The sequence below is a fragment of the Pseudophryne corroboree genome, chromosome 1 (genome assembly GCF_028390025.1).
Source record: "Pseudophryne corroboree isolate aPseCor3 chromosome 1, aPseCor3.hap2, whole genome shotgun sequence".
Taxonomy (NCBI): Eukaryota; Metazoa; Chordata; class Amphibia; order Anura; family Myobatrachidae; genus Pseudophryne; species Pseudophryne corroboree.
The window spans coordinates 3,181,316-3,205,134 of record NC_086444.1 but is presented as its reverse complement, the minus strand read 5'-3'; the positions used below and the strand labels follow the sequence as shown (position 1 = coordinate 3,205,134).

Here is a 23,819-nt window from a genome sequence, read left to right as displayed (position 1 = left end):
GACCCTGGTTCATCATTGCTGTGTGACCATATCATGCAGCCCACCAAGAACCTTTGCAATCTGGCTGACAACTATGCAATAGATAGCACCTATCCTTGTGTATCCAGGCCTATTTCCCTTTGTTATTACCCAGTTTTGTTATATCATTGTTATTTCCAATTGTAAAGCGCAACGGAATTTGCTGCGCTATGTAAGAAACTGTTAATAAATAAAAGGGTATTAGAGGTGTTTCTTCTTTTACACTATACGAGAAATGGGAACACTGTCCACTACCAATTCTCCGGCCACCTTTCCTCTTCAGGTTACACAATAAGAGGCAGCGACTGGCGAGTTGGTGTCTGTTACAGCGCACACTGATGTATACAGAGATGGCAGTATATGTACATATCTATATATACTATTTATTGCATGCCACAGGCCCTGTGCAGCACAGCTGACGCTCTAATTGCCGAGGTACAGGTGTCTCATTTCCCCTCTCTCTTATAGCTGATATCTAGTATCACTACGACACATACACCGCGCTGATGTGTGAGAGGTCCAGAGAGGGTTCCTCAGGATAAGTGCCAGCCCTGGGACCGACCCCCTCAGAGGGGCACTGAATCACATTTTCACACCTTGTTAAACACAAAAAGAGCCTTCATCAGGGGTTTGTTTTTCTGCCTTTCAAATCAGGAAATGAGTTTTATGCGATTTCCAGGTTCTGGCTGATCCGGCAGCAACATGATATAAATGTGTGCGGAGAGAGCGAGAGAGCGATATCTGTGATAATAGAGAGACACTGACACCAGGATCCAGGAGAGATACTGCGAGATGCTGCACCCGTCACCTTGTCTCCTTCTCCCACTCCTCCTGTGCCTCTTCCTTCCATATGGCCAGTGTCGCTGCTACTTCCAAGCCAGGGGTGAGTGCCACTAAGGATATATCATGCAGTGCAGGGTGTATAATGCAGTGCAGGGTGTATAATGCAGTGCAGGATATATAATGCAGTGCAGGGTGTATAATGCAGTGCAGGATATATATAATGCAGTACAGGATATATAATGCAGTGCAAGGTGTATGATGCAGTGCAGGATATATATAATGCAGTGCAGGGTGTATAATGCAGTGCAGGATATATATAATGCAGTACAGGATATATAATGCAGTGCAAGGTGTATGATGCAGTGCAGGATATATATAATGCAGTGCAGGGTGTATAATGCAGTGCAGGATATATATAATGCAGTACAGGATATATAATGCAGTGCAAGGTGTATGATGCAGTGCAGGATATATATAATGCAGTGCAGGGTGTATAATGCAGTGCAGGATATATATAATGCAGTACAGGATATATAATGCAGTGCAAGGTGTATGATGCAGTGCAGGATATATATAATGCAGTGCAGGGTGTATAATGCAGTGCAGGTTATATATAATGCAGTACAGGATATATAACGCAGTGCAAGGTGTATGATGCAGTGCAGGGTGTATAATGCAGTACAGGATATATAATGCAGTGCAGGGTGTATAATGTAATGCAGGATATATAATGCAGTGCAGGGTGTATAATACAGTGCAGGATATATAATGCAGTGCAGGATATATAATGCAGTGCAAGGTGTATAATGCAGTGCAAGGTGTATAACGCAGTGCAGGGTGTATAACGCAGTGCAGGATGCATAATGCAGTGCAGGATGCATAATGCAGTGCATGACTATAATGCAGTACAGGATATATATAATGCAGTGCAGGGTGTATAATGCAGTGCAGGGCGTATAATACAGTACAAGGTGTATAATGCAGTGCAGGGCATATAATGCAGAACATGGTGTATAATGCAGTGCAGGATGTATAATACAGCATACCTCCCAACTGTACTGATTTCAGCGGAATGGTTTTGCTATTCAGACACTGTCCCAAGCGCGGGGGCAGTTGGGAGATCCTGTGATCACCGCTGCTCTGCTATGCAAAGCAGCCGTTGATCACTTAACAGATGCCATGTGCATGGCATCTAAACAGTGCTGTGGAGTGAGGTGGGGGCTGCTCAGGGAGCGCTGGGCACGCCCCCAAAATGACGAAAACGGGGATCAGACGGCAAGCTCCGCCCCTTCTGACGAGGCCACACACCCTTTCCGGCTGCGGCCGCGCCATCCCTCTTCCATAAGGTCAAATGTTGGGAGGTATGATGCAGTGCAGAGTGTATAATGCATTACAGGGTATATAATGCAGAGCATGGTGTATAATGCAGTACAGGATATATAGTGCAGAACACGGTGTATAACGCGGTGCAAAGTGTATAATGCAGGGGTTGGGGCCGGGTCAGATAACTACATCCCTAATGCAGTACAGGGCGTAAAATGCAGTACAGGCTGTATAATGCAAGTGCAGGGCGTATAGTGCAGCACAGGATATATAATGCAGTGCAGGGTGTATAATGCAGTGCAGGTGCGTATAATGCAGTGCAGGGCGTATAATGCAGTACAGGGCGTATAATGCAGTACAGGCTGTATAATGCAAGTGCAGGGCGTATAGTGCAGTACAGGATGTATAATGCAGTGCAGGGCGTATAATGCAGTACAGGGCGTATAATGCAGTGCAGGGCGTATAATGCAGTACATGGCGTATAATGCAGTGTAGGGCGTACAATGCAGTGCAGGGCGTATAATAAGAAAATAATAATTTATGGTGGTCACTACAGCATGAAACATGTATAGCGAAATTACATACAGTTCACTCATCCCGGGTCACTATGGGAAGGACTCACACTCTCCCGGATCACTATGGGAAGGACTCGCATGGCACCTGCATTATACTGACAGTAGGCTTTACTATCACCATGTAGCTGTACCCGGGGGAAGAGATCCATAGTCATACACAGGGACTCACACTCTCCCGAACACTATGGGAAGGACTCACACTCTCCTGGGTCACTATGGGAAGGACTCGCACTCTCCTGGGTCACTATGGGAAGGACTCACACTCTCCCGGATCACTATGGGAAGATCTCACATGGCTGCATTATACTGATAGCAGGCTTTACTATCACCATGTAGCTGTAACCGGGGGAAGAGATCCATAGTCATACACTGTGACTCACACTCTCCCGGATCACTGTGGGAAGGACTCACACTTTCCCAGGTCACTATGGGAAGGACTCACGTGGCTCCTGCATTATACTGACAGCAGGCTTTACTATCACCATGTAGCTGTAACCGGGGGAAGAGATCCATAGTCCTACACTGTGACTCACACTCTCCCGGATCACTGTGGGAAGGACTCACACTCTCCCGGATCACTGTGGGAAGGACTCACGTGGCTCCTGCATTATACTGACAGTAGGCTTTATTATCACTACATAGCTGTAACCGGGGGAAGAGATCCATAGTCATACACTGTGACTCACACTCCACCAGGTCACTATGGGAAGGACTCACACTCTCCCGGATCACTATGGGAAGGACTCACACTCTCCCCGGGTCACTATGGGAAGGACTCACACTCTCCCGGATCACTATGGGAAGGACTCACACTCTCCCCGGGTCACTATGGGAAGGACTCACACTCTCCCGGATCACTATGGGAAGCACTCACAATCTCCCCGGGTCACTATGGGAAGGACTCACACTCTCCCGGATCACTATGGGAAGGACTCACACTCTCCCCGGGTCACTATGGGAAGGACTCACACTCTCCCGGATCACTATGGGAAGGACTCACACTCTCCCCGGGTCACTATGGGAAGGACTCACACTCTCCCGGATCACTATGGGAAGCACTCACAATCTCCCCGGGTCACTATGGGAAGGACTCACACTCTCCCCGGGTCACTATGGGAAGGACTCACGTGGCTCCTGCATTATACTGACAGCAGGCTTTATTATCACTACATAGCTGTAACCGGGGGAAGAGATCCATAGTCAGACACAGGGACTCACTCTCTCCCAGGTCACCCTGGGAAGGACTCACATGGCTCCACTATACAGGCAGCAGGCTTTACTATCACCACAGGACGGGTAGGAGCAGTAACTCAGGGATGTGATGCCACTGCAGCATGCTGAGATGAGGGGGAAAGCCTATATATACTCTTGCTGTGCGTGCTGTTTATATATTACGCTCCTGTTTCACAGCTCCGTGTCGCTATGCCGGGAGGAGCTATGGATTGGGTGAGTCATGGCTGAGGACAGGCTGTCAGCTGTGCACGTGTCTACACCCTGTGGGAGTTGGCTGCTGTGATATGTGAGTATCTATATCTCCACGTCAGTGACATACATTAGACAAGCCTGAATGTGCTGGGTAACGAAATGACCCTAACCATAGGACGGGAGGGACACGAATATTACAGCACGGCGCAGATCTGAGGCATCATTATATCTCTCTCTCTGCATATATTACAGCAAAGCGCAGATCTGAGGCATCACTATCACTCTCTCTCTCTGCATATATATTACAGCACAGCGCAGATCTGAGGCATCACTATCACTCTCTGCATATATATTACAGCACGGCGCAGATCTGAGGCATCACTATATCTCTCTCTCTGTATATATATTACAGCACAGCGCAGATCTGAGGCATCACTATCTCTCTCTCTCTCTGCATATATATTACAGCACAGCGCAGATCTGAGGCATCACTATCACTCTCTGCATATATATTACAGCACAGCGCAGATCTGAGGCATCACTATCACTCTCTGCATATATATTACAGCACAGCGCAGATCTGAGGCATCATTATCACTCTCTCTCTGCATATATATTACAGCACAGCGCAGATCTGAGGCATCATTATCACTCTCTCTCTGCATATATATTACAGCACAGCGCAGATCTGAGGCATCATTATCACTCTCTCTCTGCATATATATTACAGCACAGCGCAGATCTGAGGCATCACTATCACTCTCTCTCTGCATATATATTACAGCACAGCGCAGATCTGAGGCATCACTATCACTCTCTCTCTGCATATATATTACAGCACAGCGCAGATCTGAGGCATCACTATCACTCTCTGCGTATATATTACAGCACAGCGCAGATCTGAGGCATCACTATCACTCTCTGCATATATATTACAGCACAGCGCAGATCTGAGGCATCACTATCACTCTCTGCATATATATTACAGCACAGCGCAGATCTGAGGCATCACTATCACTCTCTCTCTGCATATATATTACAGCACAGCGCAGATCTGAGGCATCACTATCACTTTCTGCATATATATTACAGCACAGCGCAGATCTGAGGCATCACTATCACTCTCTGCATATAGATTACAGCACAGCGCAGATCTGAGGCATCACTATCACTCTATGCACATATATTACAGCACAGCGCAGATCTGAGGCATCACTCTCTCTCTCTGCATATATATTACAGCACAGCGCAGATCTGAGGCATCACTATCACTCTCTCTCTGCATATATATTACAGCACGGCGCAGATCTGAGGCATCACTATCACTCTATGCACATATATTACAGCACAGCGCAGATCTGAGGCATCACTCTCTCTCTCTGCATATATATTACAGCACAGCGCAGATCTGAGGCATCACTATCACTCTCTGCATATATATTACAGCACAGCGCAGATCTGAGGCATCACTATCACTTTCTGCATATATATTACAGCACAGCGCAGATCTGAGGCATCACTATCACTCTCTGCATATATATTACAGCACGGCGCAGATCTGAGGCATCACTATCACTCTCTCTCTCTGTATATATATTACAGCACACAGCAGATCTGAGGCATCACTCTCTCTGCATATATATTACAGCACAGCGCAGATCTGAGGCATCACTCTCTGCATATATATTATAGCACAGCGCAGATCTGAGGCATCACTATCACTCTCTGCGTATATATTACAGCACAGCGCAGATCTGAGGCATCACTATCACTTTCTGCATATATATTACAGCACAGCGCAGATCTGAGGCATCACTATCACTCTCTCTCTGCATATATATTACAGCACAGCGCAGATCTGAGGCATCACTCTCACTCTCTCTGCATATATATTACAGCACGGCGCAGATCTGAGGCATCACTATCACTCTCTCTGCATATATATTACAGCACAGCGCAGATCTGAGGCATCACTATCACTCTCTCTCTGCATATATATTACAGCACAGCGCAGATCTGAGGCATCATTATCACTCTCTGCATATATATTACAGCACAGCGCAGATCTGAGGCATCACTATCACTCTCTCTCTCCATATATATTACAGCACAGCGCAGATCTGAGGCATCACTATCACTCTCTGCATATATATTACAGCACAGCGCAGATCTGAGGCATCACTCTCTCTGCATATATATTACAGCACAGCGCAGATCTGAGGCATCACTATCACTCTCTGCATATATATTACAGCACAGCGCAGATCTGAGGCATCACTATCACTCTCTGCATATATATTACAGCACAGCGCAGATCTGAGGCATCACTATCACTCTCTCTCTGCATATATATTACAGCACAGCGCAGATCTGAGGCATCACTATCACTCTCTGCATATATATTACAGCACAGCGCAGATCTGAGGTATCACTATCACTCTCTCTCTGTATATATATTACAGCACAGCGCAGATCTGAGGCATCACTATCACTCTCTCTCTGCATATATATTACAGCACAGCGCAGATCTGAGGCATCACTATCACTCTCTCTCTGTATATATATTACAGCACAGCGCAGATCTGAGGCATCACTATCACTCTCTCTCTGCATATATATTACAGCACAGCGCAGATCTGAGGCATCATTATCACTCTCTCTCTGCATATATATTACAGCACAGCGCAGATCTGAGGCATCATTATCACTCTCTCTCTGCATATATATTACAGCACAGCGCAGATCTGAGGCATCACTATCACTCTCTCTCTGCATATATATTACAGCACAGCGCAGATCTGAGGCATCACTATCACTCTCTCTCTCTGCATATATATTACAGCACGGCGCAGATCTGAGGCATCACTATCACTCTCTGCATATATATTACAGCACGGCGCAGATCTGAGGCATCACTATCACTCTCTGCATATATATTACAGCACAGCGCAGATCTGAGGCATCACTATCACTCTCTGCATATATATTACAGCACAGATCTGAGGCATCACTATCACTCTCTGTATATATATTACAGCACAGCGCAGATCTGAGGCATCACTATCACTCTCTCTCTGCATATATATTACAGCACAGCGCAGATCTGAGGCATCACTATCACTCTCTCTCTCTCTGCATATATATTACAGCACGGCGCAGATCTGAGGCATCACTATCACTCTCTGCATATATATTACAGCACGGCGCAGATCTGAGGCATCACTATCACTCTCTGCATATATATTACAGCACAGCGCAGATCTGAGGCATCACTATCACTCTCTCTCTGCATATATATTACAGCACAGCGCAGATCTGAGGCATCACTATCACTCTCTCTGCATATATATTACAGCACAGCGCAGATCTGAGGCATCACTATCACTCTCTGCATATATATTACAGCACGGCGCAGATCTGAGGCATCACTATCACTCTCTGCATATATATTACAGCACAGCGCAGATCTGAGGCATCACTATCACTCTCTGCATATATATTACAGCACAGCGCAGATCTGAGGCATCACTATCACTCTCACTCTCTGCATATATATTACAGCACAGCGCAGATCTGAGGCATCACTATCACTCTCTCTCTGCATATATATTACAGCACAGCGCAGATCTGAGGCATCACTATCACTCTCTGCATATATATTACAGCACAGCGCAGATCTGAGGCATCACTATCACTCTCTCTCTGCATATATATTACAGAACAGCGCAGATCTGAGGCATCACTATCACTCTCTCTCTGCATATATATTACAGCACAGCGCAGATCTGAGGCATCACTATCACTCTCTGCATATATATTACAGCACAGCGCAGATCTGAGGCATCACTATCACTTTCTGCATATATATTACAGCACAGCGCAGATCTGAGGCATCACTATCACTCTCTCTCTGCATATATATTACAGCACAGCGCAGATCTGAGGCATCATTATCACTCTCTGCATATATATTACAGCACAGCGCAGATCTGAGGCATCACTATCACTTTCTGCATATATATTACAGCACAGCGCAGATCTGAGGCATCACTATCACTCTCTGCATATATATTACAGCACGGCGCAGATCTGAGGCATCACTATCACTCTATGCATATATATTACAGCACAGCGCAGATCTGAGGCATCACTATCACTCTCTCTCTGCATATATATTACAGCACAGCGCAGATCTGAGGCATCACTATCACTTTCTGCATATATAATACAGCACAGCGCAGATCTGAGGCATCACTATCACTCTCTGCATATATATTACAGCACGGCGCAGATCTGAGGCATCACTATCACTATCTCTCTCTGCATATATATTACAGCACAGCGCAGATCTGAGGCATCACTATCACTCTCTCTCTGTATATATATTACAGCACAGCGCAGATCTGAGGCATCACTCTCTGCATATATATTATAGCACAGCGCAGATCTGAGGCATCACTATCACTCTCTGCGTATATATTACAGCACAGCGCAGATCTGAGGCATCACTATCACTCTCTGCATATATATTACAGCACAGCGCAGATCTGAGGCATCACTATCACTCTCTCTCTGCATATATATTACAGCACAGCGCAGATCTGAGGCATCACTATCACTTTCTGCATATATATTACAGCACAGCGCAGATCTGAGGCATCACTATCACTCTCTGCATATATATTACAGCACAGCGCAGATCTGAGGCATCACTATCACTCTCTGCATATATATTACAGCACAGCGCAGATCTGAGGCATCACTATCACTCTCTCTCTGCATATATATTACAGCACAGCGCAGATCTGAGGCATCACTATCACTTTCTGCATATATATTACAGCACAGCGCAGATCTGAGGCATCACTATCACTCTCTGCATATATATTACAGCACGGCGCAGATCTGAGGCATCACTATCACTCTATGCACATATATTACAGCACAGCGCAGATCTGAGGCATCACTCTCTCTCTCTGCATATATATTACAGCACAGCGCAGATCTGAGGCATCACTATCACTCTCTGCATATATATTACAGCACAGCGCAGATCTGAGGCATCACTATCACTTTCTGCATATATATTACAGCACAGCGCAGATCTGAGGCATCACTATCACTCTCTGCATATATATTACAGCACGGCGCAGATCTGAGGCATCACTATCACTCTCTCTCTCTGTATATATATTACAGCACACAGCAGATCTGAGGCATCACTCTCTCTGCATATATATTATAGCACAGCGCAGATCTGAGGCATCACTCTCTGCATATATATTATAGCACAGCGCAGATCTGAGGCATCACTATCACTCTCTGCGTATATATTACAGCACAGCGCAGATCTGAGGCATCACTATCACTCTCTGCATATATATTACAGCACAGCGCAGATCTGAGGCATCACTATCACTCTCTCTCTGCATATATATTACAGCACAGCGCAGATCTGAGGCATCACTCTCACTCTCTCTGCATATATATTACAGCACGGCGCAGATCTGAGGCATCACTATCACTCTCTCTGCATATATATTACAGCACAGCGCAGATCTGAGGCATCACTATCACTCTCTCTCTGCATATATATTACAGCACGGCGCAGATCTTAGGCATCATTATATCTCTCTCTCTCTCTGCATATATATTACAGCACGGCGCAGATCTGAGGCATCATTATCCCTCTCTGCATATATATTACAGCACAGCGCAGATCTGAGGCATCACTATCACTCTCTCTCTCCATATATATTACAGCACAGCGCAGATCTGAGGCATCACTCTCTCTGCATATATATTACAGCACAGCGCAGATCTGAGGCATCACTATCACTCTCTGCATATATATTACAGCACAGCGCAGATCTGAGGCATCACTATCACTCTCTGCATATATATTACAGCACAGCGCAGATCTGAGGCATCACTATCACTCTCTCTCTGCATATATATTACAGCACAGCGCAGATCTGAGGCATCACTATCACTCTCTGCATATATATTACAGCACAGCGCAGATCTGAGGCATCAATATCACTCTCTGCATATATATTACAGCACGGCGCAGATCTGAGGCATCACTATCTCTCTCTGCATATATATTACAGCACAGCGCAGATCTGAGGCATCACTATCACTCTCTGCATATATATTACAGCACAGCGCAGATCTGAGGCATCACTATCACTCTGCATATATATTACAGCACAGCGCAGATCTGAGGCATCACTATCTCTCTCTCTCTCTGCATATATATTACAGCACAGCGCAGATCTGAGGCATCACTATCACTCTCTGCATATATATTACAGCACGGCGCAGATCTGAGGCATCACTATCACTCTCTGCATATATATTACAGCACAGCGCAGATCTGAGGCATCACTATCACTCTCTGCATATATATTACAGCACGGCGCAGATCTGAGGCATCACTATCACTCTCTCTCTCTGCATATATATTACAGCACAGATCTGAGGCATCACTATCACTCTCTGCATATATATTACAGCACAGCGCAGATCTGAGGCATCACTATCACTCTCTCTCTGCATATATATTACAGCACAGCGCAGATCTGAGGCATCACTATCACTCTCTGCATATATATTACAGCACAGCGCAGATCTGAGGCATCACTATCACTCTCTCTCTCTGCATATATATTACAGCACAGCGCAGATCTGAGGCATCACTATCACTCTCTGCATATATATTACAGCACAGCGCAGATCTGAGGCATCACTATCACTCTCTCTCTCTCTCTGTATATATATTACAGCACACAGCAGATCTGAGGCATCACTATCACTCTCTCTGCATATATATTATAGCACAGCGCAGATCTGAGGCATCACTATCACTCTCTGCGTATATATTACAGCACAGCGCAGATCTGAGGCATCACTATCACTCTCTGCATATATATTACAGCACAGCGCAGATCTGAGGCATCACTATCACTCTCTGCATATATTACAGCACAGCGCAGATCTGAGGCATCATTATGTCTCTCTCTCTGCATATATATTACAGCACAGCGCAGATCTGAGGCATCACTATCACTCTCTGCATATATTGAAAGAAAACACCAAATAAGCCAATGCGCAAACACCACAAGTGCAGCCCAGGTCAACTCAAAAATGGCTCACCACACCATAACCAATACATGTAATAGAAAAGAGAGAGACCCTGTGGCGTAGATATGGTATAAAATACAATACAGTCCCTTTTTGTTTCCCTTGCTAGGGATAGAAGATTTCTTCCAGGAATGTCGTCCTCCTCTCCAGGGGTTCACTCCAGATAATAGCCTCAAATAGGAGAAAAATATTCTTAGTGTAACACATTTATTAAAAACAACAAAGCATATAGAACCTCCTCAACATCTCGGGGACGGTGATACCTTTTTGGCGGTTGGACCGGCTGGTTCCGAATCTAGCTGTCGTGAGAATCATCTTACCCTATTTGAGGAGGTTCTATATGCTTTGTTGTTTTTAATAAATGTGAGTGTAATCCTGTAATAAACCCAGTTTAGCTTTTAAACATACAGTGTTACACTAAATATTTTTCTCCTATTTGAGGCTATTATCTGGAGTGAACCCCTGGAGAGGAGGACGACATTCCTGGAAGAAATCTTCTATCCCTAGCAAGGGAAACAAAAAGGGACTGTATTGTATTTTATACCATATCTGCGCCACAGGGTCTCTCTCTTTTCTATTACATACTCTCTGCATATATATTACAGCACAGCGCAGATCTGAGACATCACTATCACTCTGCATATATATTACAGAACAGTGCAGATCTGAGGCATCACTATCACTCTCTGCATATATATTACAGCACAGCGCAGATCTGAGGCATCACTATCACTCTCTGCATATATATTACAGCACAGCGCAGATCTGAGGCATCACTATCACTCTCTGCATATATATTACAGCACAGCGCAGATCTGAGGCATCACTATCACTCTCTGCATATATATTACAGCACAGCGCAGATCTGAGGCATCACTATCTCTCTGCATATATATTACAGCACACAGCAGATCTGAGGCATCACTATCACTCTCTGCATATATATTACAGAACAGTGCAGATCTGAGGCATCACTATCACTCTCTGCATATATATTACAGCACAGCGCAGATCTGAGGCATCACTATCACTCTCTCTCTGCATATAAATTACAGCACAGCGCAGATCTGAGGCATCACTATCACACTCTCTCTGCATATATATTACAGCACAGCGCAGATCTGAGGCATCATTATCACTCTCTCTCTGCATATATATTACAGCACAGCGCAGATCTGAGGCATCATTATCACTCTCTGCATATATATTACAGCACAGCGCAGATCTGAGGCATCACTATCACTCTCTGCATATATATTACAGCACAGCGCAGATCTGAGGCATCACTATCACTCTCTCTCTGCATATATATTACAGCACGGCGCAGATCTGAGGCATCACTATCACTCTCTGCATGTATATTACAGCACAGCGCTGATCTGAGGCATCACTATCACTCTCTGCATATATATTACAGCACAGCGCTGATCTGAGGCATCACTATCACTCTCTGCATATATATTACAGCACAGCGCAGATCTGAGGCATCACTATCACTCTCTCTCTGCATATATATTACAGCACGGCGCAGATCTGAGGCATCACTATCACTCTCTGCATGTATATTACAGCACAGCACAGATCTGAGGCATCACTATCACTCTCTGCATATATATTACAGCACAGCGCAGATCTGAGGCATCACTATCACTCTCTCTCTGTATATATATTACAGCACAGCGCAGATCTGAGGCATCACTATCACTCTCTGCATATATATTACAGCACAGCGCAGATCTGAGGCATCACTATCACTCTCTGCATACATATTACAGCACAGCGCAGATCTGAGGCATCACTATCACTCTCTCTCTGTATATATATATATTACAGCACAGCGCAGATCTGAGGCATCACTATATCTCTCTCTCTGCATATATATTACAGAACAGTGCAGATCTGAGGCATCACTATCACTCTCTCTCTGTATATATATATTACAGCACAGCGCAGATCTGAGGCATCATTACCACTCTCTCTCTCTGTATATATATTACAGCACACAGTAGATCAGAGGCATCACTATCACTCTCTGCATATATATTACAGCACAGCGCAGATCTGAGGCATCACTATCACTCTCTGCATATATATTACAGCACAGCGCAGATCTGAGGCATCACTATCACTCTCTCTCTGCATATATATTACAGCACAGCGCAGATCTGAGGCATCACTATCACTCTCTGCATATATATTACAGCACAGCGCAGATCTGAGTCATCACTATCACTCTCTGCATATATATTACAGCACAGCACAGATCTGAGGCATCACTATCACTCTCTCTCTGCATATATATTACAGCACAGCGCAGATCTGAGGCATCACTATCACTCTCTGCATATATATTACAGCACAGCGCAGATCTGAGGCATCACTATCACTCTCTGCATATATATTACAGCACAGCGCAGATCTGAGGCATCACTATCACTCTCTCTCTGTATATATATATTACAGCACAGCGCAGATCTGAGGCATCATTACCACTCTCTCTCTCTGTATATATATTACAGCACAGCGCAGATCTGAGGCATCACTATCTCTCTCTGCATATATATTACAGCACAGCGCAGATCTGAGGCATCACTATCACTCTCTGCATATATATTACAGCACAGCGCAGATCTGAGGCATCACTATCACTCTCTGCATATATATTACAGCACAGCGCAGATCTGAGGCATCACTATCACTCTCTCTCTGCATATATATTACAGCACAGCGCAGATCTGAGGCATCACTATCACTCACTGCATATATATTACAGCACAGCGCAGATCTGAGGCATCACTATCACTCTCTCTCTGCATATATATTACAGCACAGCGCAGATCTGAGGCATCACTATCACTCTCTGCATATATATTACAGCACAGCGCAGATCTGAGGCATCACTATCACTTTCTGCATATATATTACAGCACAGCGCAGATCTGAGGCATCACTATCACTCTCTGCATATATATTACAGCACGGCGCAGATCTGAGGCATCACTATCACTTTCTGCATATATATTACAGCACAGCGCAGATCTGAGGCATCACTATCACTCTCTGTATATATATTACAGCACGGCGCAGATCTGAGGCATCACTATCACTCTCTCTCTCTGCATATATATTACAGCACAGCGCAGATCTGAGGCATCACTATCACTCTCTCTCTCTGCATATATATTACAGCACAGCGCAGATCTGAGGCATCACTATCACTCTCTCTCTCTGCATATATATTACAGCACACAGCAGATCTGAGGCATCACTATCACTCTATGCATATATATTACAGCACGGCGCAGATCTGAGGCATCACTCTCTCTCTCTCTGTATATATATTACAGCACACAGCAGATCTGAGGCATCACTCTCTCTGCATATATATTATAGCACAGCGCAGATCTGAGGCATCACTCTCTGCATATATATTATAGCACAGCGCAGATCTGAGGCATCACTATCACTCTCTGCGTATATATTACAGCACAGCGCAGATCTGAGGCATCACTATCACTCTCTGCATATATATTACAGCACAGCGCAGATCTGAGGCATCACTATCACTCTCTGCATATATATTACAGCACAGCGCAGATCTGAGGCATCACTATCACTCTCTCTCTGCATATATATTACAGCACGGTGCAGATCTGAGGCATCACTATCACTCTCTGCATATATATTACAACGGAATAAGGCGGCCGCACTCAGAGGAGGAAATTTACTAAGGTGGACGTTTTTTTCAGAACTGGTGACGTTGCCCATAGCAACCAATAAGATTCTTTCTATTATCTTCTAGAAGCAGCAAGATAAATGATAAGTAGAATCTGATTGGTTGCTACATTACCAGTTCTAAAAAAACTCTGACCTTAGTAAATATACCACAAAGTTTTGCAATTAGTAAAAACAGCGGTAATAATGTCACCTACGTGTCAGGGAACATCGCTGTTTTCATAAAGTAGGAGGCACTATGGGTTATGGACATACAGCTCATACGAGGCACCAGCCTCACCCTCTCTGGAGATGGCACAGTGCAGGTAGAGGACAGTGGGAGGCACTATGGGTTATGGACATACAGCTCATACGAGGCACCAGCCTCACCCTCTCTGGAGATGGCACAGTGCAGGTAGAGGACAGTGGGAGGCACTATGGGTTATGGACATACAGCTCATACGAGGCACCAGCCTCACCCTCTCTGGAGATGGCACAGTGCAGGTAGAGGACAGTGGGAGGCACTAATGGGTTATGGACATACAGCTCATACGAGGCACCAGCCTCACCCTCTCTGGAGATGGCACAGTGCAGGTAGAGGACAGTGGGAGGCACTATGGGTTATGGACATACAGCTCATACGAGGCACCAGTCTCACCCTCTCTGGAGATGGCACACAGTGCAGGCAGAGGACAGTGGGAGGCACTATGGGTTATGGACACAGCTCATACGAGGCACCAGCCTCGCCCTCTCTGGAGATGGCACACAGTGCAGGCAGAGGACAGTGGGAGGCACTATGGGTTATGGACATATGAGGCATCAGCCTCGCCCTCTCTGGAGATGGCACACAGTGCAGGCAGAGGACAGTGGGAGGCACTATGGGTTATGGACATACGAGGCACCAGCCTCGCCCTCTCTGGAGATGGCACACAGTGCAGGCAGAGGACAGTGGGAGGCACTATGGGTTATGGACACAGCTCATACGAGGCACCAGCCTCACCCTCTCTGGAGATGGCACACAATGCAGGCAGAGGACAGTGGGAGGCACTATGGGTTATGGACACAGCTCATACGAGGCACCAGCCTCGGCCTCTCTGGAGATGGCACACAGTGCAGGCAGAGGACAGTGGGAGGCACTATGGGTTATGGACATACGAGGCACCAGCCTCGCCCTCTCTGGAGATGGCACACAGTGCAGGCAGAGGACAGTGGGAGGCACTATGGGTTACCGACATACGAGCCACCAGCCTCGCCCTCTCTGGAGATGGCACACAGTGCAGGTAGGGGATAGTGGGAGGCACTATGGGTTATGGACACAGCTCATACGAGGCACCAGCCTCACCCTCTCTGGAGATGGCACACAGTGCAGGCAGTGGACAGTGGGAGGCACTATGGGTTATTGACATATGAGGCACCAGCCTCGCCCTCTCTGGAGATGGCACACAGTGCAGGCAGGGGATAGTGGGAGGCACTATGGGTTATGGACATACGAGCCACCAGCCTCGCCCTCTCTGGAGATGGCACACAGTGCAGGCAGTGGACAGTGGGAGGCACTATGGGTTATGGACATATGAGGCACCAGCCTCGCCCTCTCTGGAGATGGCACACAGTGCAGGCAGGGGATAGTGGGAGGCACTATGGGTTATGGACATACGAGGCACCAGCCTCTCCCTCTCTGGAGATGGCACACAGTGCAGGCAGGGGGTAGTGGGAGGCACTATGGGTTATGGACATCCAGCTCATACGAGGCACCAGCCTCGCCCTCTCTGGAGATGGCACACAGTGCAGGCAGAGGACAGTGGGAGGCACTATGGGTTATGGACACAGCACATACGAGGCACCAGCCTCGCCCTCTCTGGAGATGGCACACAATGCAGGCAGAGGACAGTGGGAGGCACTATGGGTTATGGACACAGCACATACGAGGCACCAGCCTCGCCCTCTCTGGAGATGGCACAGTGCAGGCAGAGGACAGTGGGAGGCACTATGGGTTATGGACACAGCACATACGAGGCACCAGCCTCGCCCTATCTGGAGATGGCACACAGTGCAGGCAGGGGATAGTGGGAGGCACTATGGGTTATGGACATACGAGGCACTAGCCTCGCCCTCTCTGGAGATGGCACACAGTGCAGGCAGAGGACAGTGGGAGGCACTATGGGTTATGGACATACGAGGCACCAGCCTCGCCCTCTCTGGAGATGGCACACAGTGCAGGCAGGGGACAGTGGGAGGCACTATGGGTTATGGACATACGAGGCACTAGCCTCGCCCTCTCTGGAGATGGCACACAGTGCAGGCAGGGGACATTGGGAGGCACTATGGGTTATGGACAGACAGCTAATACGAGGCACCAGCCTCGCCCTCTCTGGAGATGGCACACAGTGCAGTCAGAGGACAGTGGGAGGCACTATGGGTTATGGACACAGCTCATACGAGGCACCAGCCTCGCCCTCTCTGGAGATGGCACACAGTGCAGGCAGAGGACAGTGGGAGGCACTATGGGTTATGGACACACAGCTCATACGAGGCACCAGCCTCGCCCTCTCTGGAGATGGCACACAGTGCAGGCAGGGGATAGTGGGAAGCACTATGGGTTATGGACATATGAGGCACCAGCCTCGCCCACTCTGGAGATGGCACACAGTGCAGGCAGAGGACAGTGGGAGGCACTATGGGTTATGGACAGACAGCTCATACGAGGCACCAGCCTCGCCCTCTCTGGAGATGGCACAGTGCAGGCAGGGGATAGTGGGAGGCACTATGGGTTATGGACAGTAACCTATGGTAACGACTATCACACATCACAGGACACTGCATTATATGACACACACCAAGACGCTGACATAGTAAAGCGCTGGAGCCTGTAAGCCGCCAGTGTATGATGCTGCAGCCATTACCTGGGACATATCAGACTGTGGGGGAGAGGTATCAAACCTTCTAGCAATCAGTCAGCAAGTCCGGGCCTGGGGCGGCGTGCAGCCCTCTGAGCCTTCACTTGCAGCCCCTACTCCTTATTGCTGCTGTCGCATGTAATACCTGCTGATCGTTGTCTTATTGAGGAGATGTGCGGTCACCTCAGAGTAATGTAGTGTGTGCTGTACCTGCCAGCTTCTTCCCCCTCTAGGCTGGACACATTGCCCTCAGTGACTGATAGTGTGTTATTGAGATGTGCGGTCACCTCAGAGTAATGTAGTGTGTGCTGTACCTGCCAGCTTCTCCCCCCTCTAGGCTGGACACATTGCCCTCAGTGACTGATAGTGTGTTAATGAGGAGATGTGCGGTCACCTCAGAGTAATGTAGTGTGTGCTGTACCTGCCAGCCTCTCCCCCCTCTAGGCTGGACACATTGCCCTCAGTGACTGATAGTGTGTTATTGAGATGTGCGGTCACCTCAGAGTAATGTAGTGTGTGCTGTACCTGCCAGCTTCTCCCCCTCTAGGCTGGACACATTGCCCTCATAGTGACTGATAGTGTGTTATTGAGATGTGCGGTCACCTCAGAGTAATGTAGTGTGTGCTGTACCTGCCAGCTTCTTCCCCCTCTAGGCTGGACACATTGCCCTCAGTGACTGATAGTGTGTTATTGAGATGTGCGGTCACCTCAGAGTAATGTAGTGTGTGCTGTACCTGCCAGCCTCTCCCCCCTCTAGGCTGGACACATTGCCCTCAGTGACTGATAGTGTGTTATTGAGATGTGCGGTCACCTCAGAGTAATGTAGTGTGTGCTGTACCTGCCAGCTTCTCCCCCTCTAGGCTGGACACATTGCCCTCAGTGACTGATAGTGTGTTATTGAGATGTGCGGTCACCTCAGAGTAATGTAGTGTGTGCTGTACCTGCCAGCTTCTCCCCCCTCTAGGCTGGACACATTGCCCCTCAGTGACTGATAGTGTGTTAATGAGGAGATGTGCGGTCACCTCAGAGTAATGTAGTGTGTGCTGTACCTGCCAGCCTCTCCCCCCTCTAGGCTGGACACATTGCCCTCAGTGACTGATAGTGTGTTAATGAGGAGATGTGCGGTCACCTCAGAGTAATGTAGTGTGTGCTGTACCTGCCAGCTTCTTCTCCCTCTAGGCTGGACACATTGCCCTCAGTGACTGATAGTGTGTTATTGAGATGTGCGGTCACCTCAGAGTAATGTAGTGTGTGCTGTACCTGCCAGCCTCTCCCCCTTCTAGGCTGGACACATTGCCCTCATAGTGACTGATAGTGTGTTATTGAGGAGATGTGCGGTCACCTCAGAGTAATGTAGTGTGTGCTGTACCTGCCAGCCTCTCCCCCTCTAGGCTGGACACATTGCCCTCAGTGACTGATAGTGTGTTAATGAGGAGATGTGCGGTCACCTCAGAGTAATGTAGTGTGTGCTGTACCTGCCAGCCTCTCCCCCTCTAGGCTGGACACATTGCCCTCAGTGACTGATAGTGTGTTAATGAGATGTGCGGTCACCTCAGAGTAATGTAGTGTGTGCTGTACCTGCCAGCCTCTCCCCCTCTAGGCTGGACACATTGCCCTCAGTGACTGATAGTGTGTTAATGAGGAGATGTGCGGTCACCTCAGAGTAATGTAGTGTGTGCTGTACCTGCCAGCTTCTCCCCCTCTAGGCTGGACACATTGCCCTCAGTGACTGATAGTGTGTTATTGAGATGTGCGGTCACCTCAGAGTAATGTAGTGTGTGCTGTACCTGCCAGCCTCTCCCCCCTCTAGGCTGGACACATTGCCCTCAGTGACTGATAGTGTGTTATTGAGATGTGCGGTCACCTCAGAGTAATGTAGTGTGTGCTGTACCTGCCAGCCTCTCCCCCCTCTAGGCTGGACACATTGCCCTCACAGTGACTGATAGTGTGTTAATGAGGAGATGTGCGGTCACCTCAGAGTAATGTAGTGTGTGCTGTACCTGCCAGCCTCTCCCCCCTCTAGGCTGGACACATTGCCCTCACAGTGACTGATAGTGTGTTATGTGTGTAGAACCCCTGCCCAGCACACTACACACTGTGCGGTATAATAATAATAGGCCTAGAGCTGAGATTACATATAAATATAGATTTATTTACACACACAGAACAGGGAGGACGGAGTGAGTAACGGCCATGTCTCCCTCTAGCACCCAGCACCCCATCGACTTTCCTGCGTGGTGTGAAGCTCGTTACGACCCTCGGACCTGTCGCATCTCGGTGGTACAGAAGGCCAATCCCAACCTGCCGTGTGTCCACAGCGCAGACTACGAGTGGGGCTCAGCGGGAGCGCCGGAAACAGAGAGCGTCTATCCTACGCACATCAGCAGATAGACACGGCACAATATGGACTGGGCCGCGCCGTCTCTCCTTACAGCAGCTCATCTGCTTTCCTCCTAAGAACCACTTACGCAGCGGCGAACGCCAGCGACCGAGCTGTCATCTTCTCATTACAGGACTTGTGCTTTATCATGTCTATCATAGGGGCAGGAAACACCGCCGAGCCGCGGATTACCCTGCAGCCATTATGTGCTTCAATGTAATATGCTGTATGACCACTTCTATATAAATGTGTCTTACCACTTCCATTGTGACAGTCTCATATCAGAAACACCAGCACTCCCACTACAGGGTGACACAGAGCCATGAGACAGGCAGTCTGACCCTCCCCCGGCAGGGGGATCAATAGAGAAGACGTTATGGGGCCATTCCTGTCCCTGGCAAGTGACAAACAGAAGGTGTCTATGGGACACAGGGGCTGCCCCTCCCCCTGCAGGGTCACATGTATAGGACACAGGGGCTGCCCCTCCCCCTGCAGGGTCACATGTATAGGACACAGGGGCTGCCTCTCCCCCTGCAGGGTCACATGTATAGAGCACAGGGACTGCCCCTCCCCCTGCAGGGTCACATGTATAGGACACAGGGGCTGCCCCTCCCCCTGCAGGGTCACATGTACAGGACACAGGGGCTGCCCCTCCCCCTGCAGGGTCACATGTATAGGACACAGGGGCTGCCCCTCCCCCTGCAGGGTCACATGTACAGGACACAGGGGCTGCCCCTCCCCCTGCAGGGTCACATGTATAGGACACAGGGGCTGCCCCTCCCCCTGCAGGGTCACATGTATAGGACACAGGGGCTGCCCCTCCCCCTGCAGGGTCACATGTATAGGACACAGGGGCTGCCCCTCCCCCTGCAGGGTCACATGTATAGGACACAGGGGCTGCCTCTCCCCCTGCAGGGTCACATGTATAGAGCACAGGGACTGCCCCTGCAGGGTCACATGTATAGGACCCAGGGGCTGCCCCTCCCCCTGCAGGGGCACATGTATAAGACACAGGGGCTGCCCCTCCCCCTGCAGCGGCACATGTATAAGACACAGAGGCTGCCCCTCCCCCTGCAGGGGCACATGTATAAGACACAGGGCTGCCCCTCCCCTTGCAGCGGCACATGTATAAGTCACAGGGGCTGCCCCTCCCCCTGCAGGGTCACATGTATAGGACACAGGGGCTGCCCCTCCCCCTGCAGGGGCACATGTTTAAGACACAGGGCTGCCCCTCCCCTTGCAGCGGCACATGTATAAGTCACAGGGGCTGCCCCTCCCCCTGCAGGGTCACATGTATAGGACACAGGGGCTACCCCTCCCCCTGCAGGGGCACATGTATAAGACACAGGGGCTGCCCCTCCCCCTGCAGCGGCACATGTATAAGACACAGGGGCTGCCCCTCCCCCTGCAGGGGCACATGTATAAGACACAGGGGCTGCCCCTCCCCCTGCAGCGGCACATGTATAAGACACAGGGGCTGCCCCTCCCCCTGCACATGTATAAGACACAGGGGCTGCCCCTCCTCCTGCAGGGTCACATGTATAGGACACAGGGGCGGCCCCTCCCCCTGCAGTGTGACACAGGAAGAAGAATGCTACATGACAGTAAGTGTATATATGAGTATTACAGACTGAGATTTATATGCTGATGGAATGGGATGAAGGCACTGGAGACACATAGGAGGCCAGTAAGGGATTGGTGGGCAGTACTTTGATGGGTAAGTCCCAGCTAAACGTATCCACATCTATATGCTCAGCTCCAGTCCACGTGATGATCTCGGATTGGTTTTCAGGCACAGTAGGAGCCTCCACCGGCTCACGGGAAGTGACAAACTCAAAGTGAAGGCGCCACTTGAGGGACACTATATGGAGACCAGAAGAAAAGGGTGTTATGAAGTCCCTTCCTATCTCCTATGCCCAAGAAACAGACCCTTCCTATCTCCTATGTCCAAGCAACAGAGCAGGGGCCTGCCCCCTCCTCTATGTCCAAGCAGCGGGCCCCCCCCCCCCCTTCTACGTCCAAACAGCACCCACCCCCTCCTCTACATGCAAGCAGCAGGCCTTCCGCCTTATCTACGTCCATGCAGCAGGCCCTCCCTCTCCCCTAGGCCCAAGCAACAGACCCTTCCTATCCCCTATGTCCAAGCAACAGAGCAGGGGCCTGCCCCCTCCTCTATGTCCAAGCAGCGGGGCCCCCCCCCTTCTACGTCCAAACAGCGCCCCCCCCTCTACATCCAAGCAGCAGGCCTTCCGCCTTATCTACGTCCATGCAGCAGGCCCTCCCTCTCCCCTAGGCCCAAGCAACAGACCCTTCCTATCCCCTATGTCCAAGCAACAGAGCAGGGGCCCTCCCCCTCCTCTATATCCAAACAGCCCCCCCCCCCCCTCCTCTACATCCAAGCAGCAGGCCCTCCTCTACATCCAAGCAGCAGGCCTTCCGCCTTCTCTATGTCCATGCAGCAGGCCCTCCCTCTCCCCTAGGCCCAAGCAACAGACCCTTCCTATTCCCTATGCTCAAGCAACAGACCCTTCCTATACCCTATGCCCAAGCAACAGACCACGCCTCCTTATCACACCCAAGCACAAGACCATCCTCCTCCTCTACGCCTCTAAGCAGCGGGCCCTCTCCCTCCTCTACGCCTCCAAGCAGCGGGCCCTCTCCCTCCTCTACGCCTCCAAGCAGCGGGACCTCTCCCTCCTCTACCCCTCCATGCAGCGGGCCTTCTCCCCGTCCAAGCAGCGGGCCTTCCCCCTCCTCTACGTCCAAACAGCGGGCCCTCACTCTCTACACCCAAGCAGCGGGCCCTCACCCTCTGTCTACGTCCAAGCAGCGGGCCCTCTCCCTCCTCTACGTCCAAGCAGCGGGCCCTCCCCCTCTACGTCCAAGCAGCGGGCCCTCCCCCTCCTCTACGACCAAGCAGCGGGCCCTCACTCTCTACACCCAAGCAGCGGGCCCCCGCCCTCCTCTACGTCCAAGCAGCGGGCCCTCTCCCTACTCTACGCCCAAGCAGCGGGCCCTCCCCCTCCTCTACGTCCAAGCAGCAAGCCCTCCCCCTCCTCTATGTCAAAGCAGCAGGCCCTCTCCCTCCTCTACGTCCAAGCAGCGGGCCCTCCCCCCTCCTCTACGTCCAAGCAGCGGGCCCTCTCCCTCCTCTACGTCCAAGCAGCGGGCCCTCCCCCTCCTCTACGTCCAAGCAGCGGGCCCTCTCCCTCCTCTACGTCCAAGCAGCGGGCCCTTCTCCCTGCTCTACGTCCAAGCAGCGGGCCCTTCTCCCTCCTCTACGTCCAAGCAGCGGGCCCTTCTCCCTCCTCTACGTCCAAGCAGCGGGCCCTACTCCCTCCTCTACGTCCAAGCAGCGGGCCCTCTCCCTCCTCTACGTCCAAGCAGCGGGCCCTCCCCCTCCTCTACATCCAAGGAGCGGGCCCTCTCCCTCCAAGCAGCGGGCCCTCTCCCTCCAAGCAGCAGGCCCTCTCCCTCCAAGCAGCAGGCCCTCTCCCTCCAAGCAGCAGGCCCTCTCCCTCCTCTACGTCCCAGCAGCGGGCCCTCTCCCTCCTCTACGTC

The 23,819-nt window shown here is 49.4% G+C and overlaps 2 protein-coding genes across 3 annotated transcripts in view; one reads left to right on the top strand and one right to left on the bottom strand.

Moving 5' to 3' along the window:
* Positions 1-676: 676 nt before the first annotated feature.
* Positions 677-20,269, top strand: MSMP (microseminoprotein, prostate associated). Its single transcript, XM_063957480.1, has 3 exons — positions 677-901; positions 4,110-4,218; positions 20,086-20,269. The coding sequence occupies exons 1-3, from the start codon at positions 811-813 to the stop codon at positions 20,267-20,269; spliced, it is 384 nt and encodes a 127-aa protein (XP_063813550.1). The 5' UTR covers positions 677-810.
* RGP1 (RGP1 homolog, RAB6A GEF complex partner 1) overlaps positions 20,010-23,819 on the bottom strand; it is a 102,505-nt gene continuing 98,695 nt past the window's right edge. For both annotated transcript variants that reach the window (XM_063957479.1, XM_063957478.1), the window contains exon 9: positions 20,010-22,119. In XM_063957479.1, coding sequence (XP_063813549.1) covers positions 21,896-22,119 — 224 coding nt within the window. In that variant the 3' untranslated portion in view covers positions 20,010-21,895. The remainder of the gene's footprint in view (positions 22,120-23,819) is intronic.

Bases quoted from the DNA above. Each gene is read 5' to 3' on its own strand.
- MSMP (XM_063957480.1), top strand. From the start codon at position 811: ATGCTGCACCCGTCACCTTGTCTCCTTCTCCCACTCCTCCTGTGCCTC. The intron at 902-4,109 runs GTGAGTGCCACT...CCTGTTTCACAG, and splicing joins CTGCTACTTCCAAGCCAGGG to CTCCGTGTCGCTATGCCGGG. The intron at 4,219-20,085 runs GTGAGTATCTAT...GTCTCCCTCTAG, and splicing joins GGAGTTGGCTGCTGTGATAT to CACCCAGCACCCCATCGACT.